The sequence below is a fragment of the Gopherus evgoodei genome, chromosome 1, assembly GCF_007399415.2.
Source record: "Gopherus evgoodei ecotype Sinaloan lineage chromosome 1, rGopEvg1_v1.p, whole genome shotgun sequence".
In the NCBI taxonomy this organism is placed as follows: domain Eukaryota; kingdom Metazoa; phylum Chordata; order Testudines; family Testudinidae; genus Gopherus; species Gopherus evgoodei.
In genome coordinates, this window is record NC_044322.1 from 202051125 (window position 1) to 202064638 (window position 13514).

At 38.3% G+C, this 13514-nt stretch overlaps 1 protein-coding gene across 26 annotated transcripts in view; it reads left to right on the forward strand.

The window, feature by feature from the left end:
• The window catches only part of ABI3BP (ABI family member 3 binding protein), a 319764-nt gene that overhangs the window by 222258 nt on the left and 83992 nt on the right, over window positions 1-13514 (forward strand). For 21 of the 26 annotated variants that reach the window (XM_030582778.1, XM_030582662.1, XM_030582833.1 and 18 more), the window contains 5 exons: window positions 2168-2242; window positions 5139-5216; window positions 10564-10638; window positions 11466-11540; window positions 12013-12087. In XM_030582778.1, coding sequence (XP_030438638.1) covers window positions 2168-2242; window positions 5139-5216; window positions 10564-10638; window positions 11466-11540; window positions 12013-12087 — 378 coding nt within the window. The remainder of the gene's footprint in view (window positions 1-2167; window positions 2243-5138; window positions 5217-10563; window positions 10639-11465; window positions 11541-12012; window positions 12088-13514) is intronic. The other 5 variants (XM_030582672.1, XM_030582733.1, XM_030582752.1 and 2 more) reach the window with 5 other exon arrangements.

Sequence of the window (13514 nt, forward strand, 5' to 3'; positions counted from 1 at the left end):
CATTCTCAAAAGAAACTTGCACAACATCTTCAAAGGACGAGCTTTGGAGCTTTGGATGGACACTAAAAATCATGTTCTAAATAAAGACAGTACAACAAATTGTAACACACTAACCCCCTTTTTTGTCCGATGACTAGAGAGGTGTTAACAGGCCATTTCATCTTGAACGGTCACTTAGAATATGTATCTACATATGCTACACGCTCTGTTCAACCTTGTATTTAGCTGTGACACTCTGAATATCTTTCCTAGACCTGAAGAAGAGCTCTGCATAAGCTCCAAAGCTTCTGTCTCTCACCAGTAGATGTTGGTCCAATAAAACATATGACTTCACTTACCTTGTCTAACTAATATTTTTTCTTGGTGAATAATTCCATTATTTTGTGTAATTAGGTGGCTGAGAGTTTTAGAAAGTTTCACATTAAATCAATGCACTTTTTAAAAGCAATATTATTCATAAAAGTGCTTATCCAAGCTATTGCAGAAAACTAAGTGCAGTAATAAATGAAAAGCAGTACTCCAGCTGTTTGGGAAATAAAGATTCTGTATTCCAGCTGAGGATGTGTGGAGGGTGAGGGAGTGGCAAAGATGGTTTTAGCCTGTACCCACAGTGTTCAGGCTTCTCTTACTTATGCCTAAGCTGCTCCTGGTCCCAAGGAAGGGGTGACATGTAGCTGCTATGGCATCTCTATGGCACCCAGCAATTCCCCTTACACAAGGTGAATGTCTAGAGGGCACCAAGTTTAAGGCTTCTTTGTGAATTATTGTTTATCTCTGCATTTTCCTTTATGGCTCCTTCAAGAACTAGTACAATACCAGGCACACAGCTAACAATTAATGCTTATTATAACTGGATTCAGAGCTTACAGAATGCCACCATTCAAGATACTTCCATCAATTATTTTGGCTTTCATAGAAGCTACCAGGTACTGCTGCTCAAAGCCCAAGTGACTGCGAATCCTTCATAAGGCGGTACTTCTACCATGTGATTGGTGTTTTAGGTGGTGGTGGTTTTATGTGTAAAGTTTACCAGTCTCACTGCCATTGCCAGAAGCAAAATCCAAATAAAAACACTTCACAGTAATTTAGTGACCTAAATAAATTTGCTGTGTGTGTTTTCCATCACAGCTATTTTTGTTTCACTGTTCACATTTGACTGATAATTTTTCAACTGTAACTGAACAAAAATCAGTAGTGTTAATTTTATACTAAAAGCTTTTTTTATACAAGAGCATTCTGAGGGAAATTTGGAGTCACTTTTTCTCTTTAATGCCTCTCAAAAGTTGTCTAGGGAAAGATAGGAAAACCTTTAAGGAGCAAGGTATGCCTTCATATATGAGCACAACTTTCATTGATGCTGAATGTCTATATGGAAGACTCACCTTGTTCAAGCATGCATTTGAGGGCAGAATCTGACTCTTAAAATGTGTACTATAAAGATTTCTCCCAGTCCTGAGAGGTACTGATCAACTATTGACTTCCTGCAGCTCCTACCTGTGCTCAATCCATCACTTGGCCCACTTTTTAGAGTTAGGATGTGTTAATTAAGTATCTACTGATAACTAAAAGAGAACTTCTTGTGTATTAATATTGAAAAGGCATGGATCAGTCTAAAGAGAATTATTCTATCCTTCAATGATTCATTAAACTTTATTCTGTTTTGTGAGCTAAAAAACTTCTGTTGTTTGGAACTGGGGATTTCTATCCACTCTGTTTTCTTCAAATGAAAAGCTCACTTCCGTTCTCTTGTACTTTCTCGTTTTATTGCTATCTACAGGAGTTAAGCATGCATAGCACAAATAGAAGTGCGTGGGGCATAGCAGCTATTCACTCTAAAACACAAATGGAAAGATCTCAGTCATTCTGCAGCCATGTCTGTCTGTGTTAATAAATTCTTGTCTTAATCCTTATTCAGCTTGACTCCAAACAGAACAAGGACATCTGTCCCTTGCTTGTTTGATCGTTTTTCAAATGCTTTCACATGCCAGACCATCATTTCTCTTTTAAAGGCCTGTGCACATATGACTTTCAGCCTTCTTCACTGTCCCCATAAAATTTTTGTTTCCTTGTTGCAGGCAGAAGGCTTGCAGTGTCTGGGGCTTTACACCTGCTATTAGACTCTTATTCCTGGAGAGGGTAAACATTTATAAGAGGTTCTTTTTTTCAGTTCCAAAAGAAACTCAGCGGGTTCCTTCCAAAGTTAAAACATCACCTAGTCCAGATGTGCCACACACTAAACCTGGTAAATTATTTTGCATTTCATTATGCTTAAGTTCACATTTTTAGCAACTCTTCTACAATGGACTGTTGGGGGGAAAAATGGCAACAGCAGAAATGCTACTAACATTTTATTGTTATAGCTCAAAAAGTCTACATTTTACTGCAGTTAAGTAGTGAGTCTGATGAAAACAATCAGTTGTTTTCAGTGTAATAAAGGGGCTTTAATATCCTACAAGGGGAGCTGGTAGCAACCCTCTTATTTAAGTTGCCTAATACGTTACATTATAAAAGATTCTTGTAATTTATATTTAAGAAACTTTCACACTTGCACTGTTTGCAGGATGCCTTGGGAATTTGGCAGAGAAAAAGGCCTTAGACTAGGGAAGTGTTAGTTCCCTTATCTCATCAAGGTCCTTTCAGGTTCAGCTGAGGTATACACTGTTAAAAATCATCATTTCTCTCTGATCTGTTGCATTCCTCAGGAAAATTTTGGCAGCATGCTGAAATAATAGCTAAACAAACAAACAATTCAAAGTGTCCGCTTCATACCGCCCCCAAAGCACCAGCAGTACAGCACACTGCTTTGGGAGCATCTGGAGCCTGCCAGAACAGCTGTAGCACAGGATATGTGTCAGTATAGCAAGAGAGCTGAGCTGGACTCACCACACACCTTAGGCCCAGCACCGGAACTCAATGTCCTTTATACTCCCCCCTAGGACCGGCGCTAGGGTTTCTCGTGCCCTAGGTGCACGGTCATTTTGCCACCCCCCGCACTGATCCCGCGGCTGGAGGGTCCTTTGGTCCGTGGCTCCAGAGCCGCCTGCCGCCCCCCCGGCTACCCCCCGAATAATCCTGGTGCCCTAGGCGATTGCCTAGGCTGCCTAAATGATAGCGCCGGCCCTGCTCACCCCTCCTTACTTTGGGGCACCACATAAGGCAAGAGCTGCCCCCGCTCCTGGACAGGAGGTGGGGAGTGCAGGAAACAAGGAGAGCTGGGCCAAGCCAGGCTCCCTTCAGCTGCCCTGGAACCAGCATATAGTGCCTGTGACCTATTCCACCCTCTCTGGGATAACAGCCTTCTCTGGATGCCAGCTAATGTAGTTAATGCTGTAGTTCAAATGATAGAAATCTGTGCTGAAGATTCAGGGTTCAAATCCTCTTATTGATGGTAGGCTGTCACAGTTGCACGTAATATAATTTGTTTTTACCTTTTTCCTCTTGAAAAAAATAACTAGGCAATTACATACAAAAATACATTAAAAGAATATTATTTAACTTGCAAAGTCAAGTACCCAAAGGTTAGAAAGTGCCAGATTTATGTTCACCCATGAAGCCTTAATGCTGCCCCCTTATGTGCATTTGTTATGATACTATCTTTAATTATATCGTCATTATTTGTTCCATAGGACCTCTGCCTGATTTAGAGCACAGGATGGACAAACAAAGGTGCAGCAATTAAGTTCACATGAATCTGGCATTTCCTAACTTTACAACTTACATAACATTCTCCTTACATTGTTTTGTGTATCTAATTTATTATTTATATTAGAGTAAGACCCAGAATATTCTAGTCAATGTACAAAAGGCAGACCCTGTGCTGAAGAGTAAAATTTAAAAGAAAAAAGAGTTTATTAAAAGTACTACAGATTGGAGGTATTTTATAAATGTATAAGATGGATAAAGCATGAGAAATCATATTGTTAAGGTTCTAAGGCTGGCGCAATTTCTGAGAGGGTATAGAAATGTAATCAATATGAGAAACACTAACACTGTGCTGACATGTGTCTCTTACTCTGATACTTTGTCATATAACACAAACTTTCCACCATCATCATTGATCCTTACCTCTCCTTAGACTCCTCTGTATGGTCCGCATGGGTTTTAACTAGAGCTAATTGAAAAACCAAAATTTTTCCTGTGACAAATTTCAAAGGACATTTTTTTATTTCAGAATTTGTCTATTGAAATATTTCAGTTTTCCCATGAGAAGTCTGAACAATTTGAAATAAATTTTTAATGAACATTTTGAAAAGAAAAAAAGTATTTTGTTTTTACTTAAAATGGCAGTTTATTTGTTTTTTTTTTTTTGGTATAAAAATAAAAATTTATGTCAAATGAAATTTTTCATTTCAAATTGACAAACTGACTTAAAATGTTCCATTTTGTTTTGAGATTTTTTTTAAACCACAAAACCAAACCAAAACATTTAAAGTCAAAATTTAAAATTTTGTTCAGAAATTCCCTGCAGGAAAACCAAAATTTTTAATCAGAATCAATATTTTACTGTGAAAATTTTCAGTTTTGACAAAACCATAATTTTTTGTGGGAAAACCCTCCTTGTGAAAAATTTTGGTCACCTCTTGCTTTAACCATACTTAATCAGAAACTGTTGTTACAACCATTGCAAAGCTAAGTATATTATTAACTATACCATCGGAAAACTAATATACATGTTTAGGCACAGTTAAGAGTTTTCCTGTTTCATCCCTGTGCACAGTATGATTACTTTGTACTAACAGGGCCCTGAACCAAAAAACTGGATCGAATTGCTTTTCAGTCTTCAGGGAAATCTGGATCTCAATCTGAATTTTGCTGCCTAGACCAGTCTATCTTTATACACACATAGACATATCTGTAAAGAGAGCCTACTATATAGAATTTTCAAATAAACAAGGAACAGCATGAACGTAGAGTATAGTGCCATGATGTTTAAATGTTTTTCTCTTTAAAAAAACAAACAAACCTCAAAACTCCTTTTAAATAAAGCCTAAGAGTAGCTACTTATATCTTGTAAGTCTCTGATTGCAAATACTTGCTGCTATTTTAAAACATCCTGGGCCAGATCTTCATCTGGTATAAATTGTGTAGCTTCATTGAGTCCCTTCATCTTTCTCAGGATTTATCCACATTTTTTCCAGCAGGAGCCATTCGATCCCTCCAAGAGCCAGTCACTGTTACAACTCCTCATTCTCTTGAACGAGCAAAGGCAACACTGGGTAATAATATTTATTCAATAGGTAGTCATTTTGTTTTGTTTGTTTTCATTCTCATCAAAAAAGAAATTCCAAGGAGAAGCTCATTTTCTGCCATTAAATGTAATCATCAAACTTTCCTCTGTTTCTAAGTGCATGCTTGTCCTTTGGCCTGAGCAAACAACGTTGTTTGTGCTTCCTCACATGAACAAATCCTTTTTGTAGCAGCAGCACCCTTCAGCCCAATCTGAATTTTTGAATTTATAACAAATGGAGAAAATGAATCCTGCTTTAGTTTCCTTTGTCTCTGGAAAAATAGCAATCGTGCATTCTGCTATCTTACTTGGGAAAGACCACATACTAGAATTGTTCTTTGATAACTGTACAATCAGATCTAACTGGGTGTAGTGTACTTTTTAGGATTTTTATAAGCTTTTTGGATAGGTGACTTGCCTCTCAGACATCTTTCCAGAGTAAGATACTTCTCAATCTTTGGGCTTGTCCACACACAGACTTAGTGTGCAACAAGTTGGGATGTAAATCCACAGTGCACTAACCTGCCACGTACTAATTGGCCCATGTGAAGTCTGCTACCATGCTGTAAAAGTTCTGTGGTGCCCAAACTACAGAACTTCTAGTGCGTGGTACCAGAGTTTACTTGGTGACAGTGTGTGGCAGGCTTGCATACTGTAGGTTGAGATCAACTCTTCAAGATAGTTAAGTCCAAAGCAGACTGCAGAGTTAAGTGAGTGACTGGGCAACAAAATGGCAGATGAAATTCAGAATTGCTAAATGCAAAGTAGTGCACATTGAAAAACATAATCCCAACTATACATACAAAATGATGGGATCTAAATTAGATGTTACCACTCAAGAAAGAGATTTTGGAGTCACTGTGGATAGTTCTCTGAAAACATCCACTCAATGTGCAGCAGCAGTCAAAAATGATGAGAATGTTGGGAATCATTCGGAAAGAGATAGCTAAGAAGACAGAAAATATCATATTGCTTCTATATAAATCCATGGCTTGCCCACAATTTGAATATTGCGTGCAGATGTGATTGCCCCATCTCAAAAAGATATATTGGAACTGGAAAAGGTACAGAAAAGAACAACAAAAATGATTAAGGGTCTGGAACAGCTTCCATATGAGGAGAGATTAATAAGACTGGGACTTTTCAACTTGGAAAAGAGATAACTGGGAGTGATATGGTGGAGGTCTATAAAATCATGACTGGTATGGGAAAGTAAATAAGGAAGTGTTATTCACTCCTTATAACACAAGAGCTAGGGCTCACAAGATTAAATTAATAAGCAAGTTTAAAACAAAAGGAAGTATTTCTTCACACAACGCACAGTCAACCTGTGGAATTCTTTGCCAGAGAGTGTTGTGAAGGCCAAGACTATAACAGGGATCAAAAAAGAACTAGAGAAGTTCATGTAAGAAAGGGTCCATCAATGGCTGTTAGCCAGGATGGGCAGAGATGATGTCCTTTGTTTGCCAGAAGCTGGGAATGGGTGATAGGGGATGGATCCCTTGTGATTACCTGTTCTGTTCATTCCCAGAAGACAGGCTACTGGGCTCAGGGCCGGCTCCAGGCCCCAGCGCGCCAAGCGCGTGCTTTGGGTGGCATGCCACAGGGGGGTGCTCTGCTGGTTGCTGGGAGGGCGGCAGGTGGCTCCGGTGGACCTCCCGCAGGCGTGCCTGTGGAGGGTCCACTGGTCCCGCGGCTCTGGTGGGCCTCCCGCAGGCGTCCCTGTGGAGGGTCCGCTGGTCCACTGGAGCCGTGGGACCAGCGGACCCTCCACAGGGAAGCCTGCGGGAGATCCACCGGAGGTCCACCAGAGCAACGGGACCGGTGAGCAGCAGAGCGCTCCCCGCGGCATGCCGCCATTCTTGGGGTGGCGAAATGGCTAGAGCCGGCCCTAACTGGGCTAGATTGACCATTGGTCCAACCTAGTATGGCCATTCTTATGTTCTTATCCCACCTTGCCATACACTAAGTCCTTGTGTGGACAAGCCTTTTCTGTTTATCTTCAGTCAGCTCCTTTGAAACTGGACTATGTTAATACAAACGATATATCTTCTAGTTCCAGCCAACATGGTCTAAATGGGGCAGTTAGAGCAGAGCACATTAGAACACTACACAAGTCACAACTTTTGAATGTGCTTTACTGCACTGTGTAGACAAGCCCTTAGAATGTGATTGTGTCTTGGGCTTCCCATTACTTCAAGCACAACTTTGGAAACCAGACAATTAGTAACTCCGAGTTACCATTTTCCTTTTCACTCAACTTCCTAGAACTAGATTGCCCTTCATGCTCCTTGTTTTTGTTTTTGTTTTTTCTCCCTTTCTAGTTTGATAAGATCATCTTTCCTGTCTTGCCTTCACTTCTCCATTGGAATAGAAATTTCAGCTCCCTAAGGCCTTCTTTGAGGCAGTCAGCCTCTTAGTGCTCCCTCTACCCCAGTCACATCACCTAGCATAATTAGAAACAAATTTAAGGTGCCTACCTACCTTTGGGAATCTTTTTCTTCACACACTATGAATTTTCTAGGAGAAAATGTTTAAAACTTCAAAACATACAAGTTATTTTTATCTGTTCTGTAATATAGTATGGAAATCCAGGAGCATTATCCTTCCATGAGATCATCCTGCCAGTCAGTGTGTTCCTTGTCTCTCTCCTCAACTCTACAATGGAAAAAAAGGATGGCTCTTTTACAGCTAGGACTGTCAATATGGCTAAATCCTGCTTTTGAAATACATAATCTCTTAAAAGCAGTAAAGAATCCTGTGGCACCTTATAGACTAACAGACGTTTTGGAGCATGAGCTTTCGTGGGTGAATACCCACTTCCTCAGATGCATGCATCTGAGGAAGTGGGTATTCACCCACGAAAGCTCATGCTCCAAAACGTCTGTTAGTCTATAAGGTGCCACAGGATTCTTTGCTGCTTTTACAGATCCAGACTAACACGGCTACCCTCTGATACATAATCTCTTAAGTGCCATTTCCAGCTACTCAGGAGGATCTTAGGAAAGGAATAGGAAAATGATTAATAATTTTGCTCAGGACTCTGGGAAAAACACTTCCAATATCTCAACAGATTTTTTCAATGAGTAGAATTTGGTGAAATAAAGCTATGTTTACTTGTGGGTTTTTTTAATGAAGTTTTCCTGTGTCTGAGTGAATTTGAACAATTTAAATTTCCAAAATTTTCAATATTATTTTATAGAAAATATTTTTCATTATCTGAACATTTGCAGTGACTGTAGAACTACTTTCTGAAAAGGTGATATTGCCTCATAAACACATGGTTAAGTTGGGTAAGCAGTGGACTGAAAGCTAGGTGGTTATCCTACAGTGGCGTCTTTTAAAAAGCACATAAGCATGAATTTTTATGTTAAAATGGTCTTTTCATGTGAGATGTTTCAGGAAAGTGGCTTGTTCTTTTTTCTCGTGCTTTCTATGCATAATTCAAACCTGCCTAGATTTTTTGAAAATTGAAATTTAGTGATGGCAAAATGTGAAACAAATTTTCAAAAAAGTCACACAAGTGTTCCTGGCTTTTTTTCTTTTTTTTTTAACCAGTTTTACCCAACTCTGTTAATAAGGACATCTCCTACAATATTTCACTCAGTTTTCTTTCCTTGATAGTTGTTAAGATCAAGGAGATTTCCTAATTTGTTGAGATTTCACATCTTTTCCAGTCAGAAGAGATTTGACTTATAGAACAGGCAAGTGTTGCTGGAAATGTAATATCAGAAGTACAGAAACTGATATCCAAATATGTAACGCTCTTCATTGTGTCTCATAAATTCAACTCATTAACACATTATTAAAAAGGTAGTGTATTTATTGAAAGGTGTTTCCTGCACCTATGTTTGATTTTGAGCTCTTTACACAATTTATATAAGACAACTGAAAGAAAACGGTAGGACTCCAACTGCCACCGTAGACCATACAAAAATCAAAATGGACCACTTACAATCTCTTCCCAATTCCAAACAGCAGCTCTCAAACCCATCTTTCCAATCACCTCAACTAGCTCCCAGTCAGCCCTCTCCAGAAAAGGTTGGGTGGAACATATGCCACACCATTTTTATTCTGAACTTTAACTATTCATGTCCCAGTAGGAGAGTTTCTGAATGAATCTAAGGAAGATACTCTTTGTTTGGGCTTATGGCAGAAATAAAATTTACAATGAAAAAAATCTATCAGTCATAGTGAGAAGATGGATGTTTCTGAGAGTAGGGTGTATTAATTAGAGTGCATCGCTTCAACTATCTTAATCAGTGATCTAAGTCATCTGGCCTCAGCTTTGTAGATAGATCTTAGTCAATGTTTTGCAAATTAAATTGGTGCAACTTTTTCTCCATCTCAGTAGATCCTAATTAGTGGTTTATACTATTTCTCGGTGACTCCCAAAATTTAAAGCTCTTTCTATCGCCTGAATATTTTACTGAAGTAATGTCCTATTTTTGCTCTGAAAGAGCAAAAGAATCAGTACTTGATGTATGCATTAGCAGCCACTTGTGAGCTATCTACAACTTCACCAAATATTACTGTATATATGTTAGGTTACTTGAAATCCCACACCTGGGGCAAAAAGGTTCTTCAACATGTGGGTTTATAATTTTTTTATTTGAATTTCCTTTAACACCCAAATGTCCACACTTTGGTGAATTGGCCTATTATGAGGATATGATAGTCCCTATCCATAACTTTTCTAAGTTTTTCACACCAATATGGATCACAGACCCCACCACTACCACTAAAAAAAAATTAGCCATAAATACTAAGCATATTCCTACTAATATTTGTTTTCAGTTGAGGATATGCCGCATGGCAAGAGTTCTCAGCTGAAAGATATGGAGATCAGTCTAGAATTGAGTAATTTTGTAATCTGGAATTGGGAAGCTGATCCATAGATCCAGTTAGGTGGAGTGGGGGACTAACAGGAAGATAACATAGTATCAAATTCTGTCCTCAGGCATTCATGTACAGAAGGAGAATTTGGCCAGTAGTGTCTGAATAAATTATCTTTTGTCAGGCTAGTTTGAGCAGCCCCTTCACTTTATCATGTTCTGTATCTCTTTTTGTCAACAACTTTCTCCTGTTTCATCCAAAGGTGGATGTTCTCATAACACTGGGAATGCCACCCACTTCATACATAGCAATTACTATTGAAACAAAATGCAGTATAATTTTTTCTTCCTTTTTGGGCATTCATAACTAAGTGATTTTCAGGATTGCTCTTCATAGTTTGCCTCACAGGCTACTGGACACACATTTCCTTGAAGGCTGCAATCACTGTTTCCTTAAAGAAATTTGCAATTATAATCCAGGGATGTTTTTTTTTATTTCAGCTTCAAGTGAAAAGCCATTCATTCCTACTAAACCAAAAACATCCATCAAGCCAGGAATGCCACAGACCAAACCTGGTAATTGAGTCATTTTTGTAATTCTATATATTGAGGTTTAATCATTCGTTTAGCCAAACCTCAGTTGTTGTGCTTTTCAGAGGTATTTAGCCAATTTCTCTTTAGTTATTCCTGTGCAGCTCAAGTCAGTTGTGTTGCACTGGGGTAAGCGATGGCAAAATGTACACCCCTGCATATGAAAACCAAAAATACTTTAAAGCTGACAGATTTATATTCCCAAAAAGGAGAGGCTGAAACCCATGCCACTATTTCTCATTCCCAAAGGATTTTCAAGGAATGGCACATGATGAAACGTCATGGTTTCAGTACTGGAAAGCTCACTGTTTTGTTTTGTTTTTTAAAAAAAAGTTTGGGTGGCTGCATACATGAGACCCTTTCTAATTACTGTCTAGTCATTTCTCTTATCTGTGTCTTACTCTTACTACCCATATGGAGATCATTATAATGACCTCCTTTGTAAAGTGCTTTGAGATGTACCAATTAGAAGTGCTACATAAGAGCTAAGTAGTAGTATTTTGTTAGAACAATAACAATTTTAAAATGGATACTTTTATATCTATCTTGCTACTGATTTTATATTTTTACAAATATAAAGCAAGAAGCTACAAGGAAGATCTTAGTCAATTTGTTTCTGTCAACAGTCAGTACAACTGATAATGTGTTATGCTGTGATTTGTAAATTGACCCTTTTGGGGGAGAGGAGTCAGTAATAACCCAAATGCAACCTATTTCCATTGCAGTTTTTGTTTTATCTTGTGTGCAAAACCAAAGTTCATCAATTCTTTTTTAATTTAGTATCTAAGATTCTTTGCGTTTTTCCCCAACAGCAATATATCGAACCTCCCCGCAGCCACTCATAACAAAACCTTCTGTCACCTCTAAACAGACAAAGGCAACAATGGGTAAAGAAGTTTCCTTACTGAAATTGTGATACTGGTATTTTTCCCTTTTCACCAAAGAAAACGCTTCTAGAAAATGTTCTAGAAAATTATTTTATGCTGCAACATTTCATTCGCTTTCACTCTCCTACATGTATGCACATCCTTTGCCATGGAAGACTCAAAGTTCTGTCTTAGAAATTATCTCTCTGCCACTATCAAACCATTAACCTATTTTTTTATCTGTCTGTCAAAACTGAGTGGTTCCATTTTCTCAGAGTATCAGAATTTTGGTCACTTTGATCACTATATCAAGTCATTCCACAACGCAGCACTCTTAATTTTCTTCCTTTTGAGCAGTCATTTTATTGCAGCTTCCAGAAAACCATGAAATTGCTATTGTCTTTATTGCAGACTTTTATTTTCTGTGGGCTAAACCTGGCATTGAACTATGATTCCTGAAGATTACAATAATAATCCTGCTCCTTTCTTTCAGCTCCTAAAGAAACACGACTCATTCCATCCAAACCCATAACATCTGTCAGGCCAGAAGTATTGCAGACTAAACCTGGTAATTGCATTATTTCTGTAATTCAGTATAGAGGCTTACAATCTTTAAAAATGTTATTGTGGCACTAGCTTAGCTACACATGCTGACATTGATTAGTGCCTGGATGATTTTACAAACATGGCATATTGAAAGATGTTACAATCATTTTATTTAATTGAGCACACAATAGTGAATTGTAAAAGAAGAGGACACTGAAAGGGCTAGCGTGACTTGAATCTCTCCTTGTGGACAAGTCAGCCATTTGTTCAAGGTCGTTTCATGTTGAATTTAAGTAATATCCAGGGATTGTTTTTAACCGATAGAACCCCTTGATGTGTCTTTGATATATATGCATTTATATTGCGGCCATCATACTTCTTATTGAAATTATTGTATGAAAGGGGACCATGAATTGGAAAGGCTTTCCTCACCTTTTCAATTATCCTCTGAACTCAGATCTCAGAATCATATTCCAAAAGAGTCCGGTGACACCAAACAAGTTCAGGCCTGCCAAAAAAAAAGATAAGCCTTGTATTGTGTTCTGAAGCTCGCAAGGCTTTACACAACTGTTCCTCTCTGGAACTTGCAGAGAGTAGAGACTTTCTGCTCTGTTAAACAGGTGCAAACTTAGAATAATGCCATGGACTTCAGTAGGTGTCTTCAGATTTACACGCATCTAACGGAGGGAAGAATCTGGCCCAGTGACTGGATACTTTCTAGATCACTTTATTCTAGGCAAAAGGTTGAGTTTGTAGATCTGCATTTTCCCTAAGAGAAGAGAATCTTCTCATCAGTAATAACGATAGGAGAGGTGGAAAAACTAGTGGTGTTGACTCAGATACTATTGTGATAGATGCATTACATGATACAGATGTATTTTTATGAGAGGAGACTCCTGGTTCTTCGACCTGTGGCCACAATCCTGAAGTGTATTTGTGCATAAGAATGAGGGAAATTTATCCAAATACTTTTGGAATCTTCCAAATATTTTTTAGTTGAATTACAAAATAAGGAAATAAGGAAAACTTTTAGAGTGAGTAATGACAGGAGGAAGCAGAGTTCTTAATTTTTCCAAAGTGGTGGCCCCACCCCTAGTCTTTGAATTATCAATTATATTTGCTCTTGAGGCAGACATAGTTCATGATGATATTTTTAATTATTTCCTTTTTCTCAATCCTCTAGCACTGTGAGAGAATGTAATCAATAGCTCTGCTTTTTAGATAATTGTACATTTTTTGTTGTACCTCACAAATAAAAAATTGAAACAGATAGTTAATAAAAGAGAAGGTTAACTTTTTAAAGGATGATTTTGAAAGACATCGTATAAGTAACCAAAGTCATTCTTATGGGAGGAATCAGTTGACTAGAGCTATCAGTGATCGCATCAGTGGACAGTAGTGTTAGCACAACTGTGAAGAAGCATGCATGTGAGAAGAGGATGGCGAGGA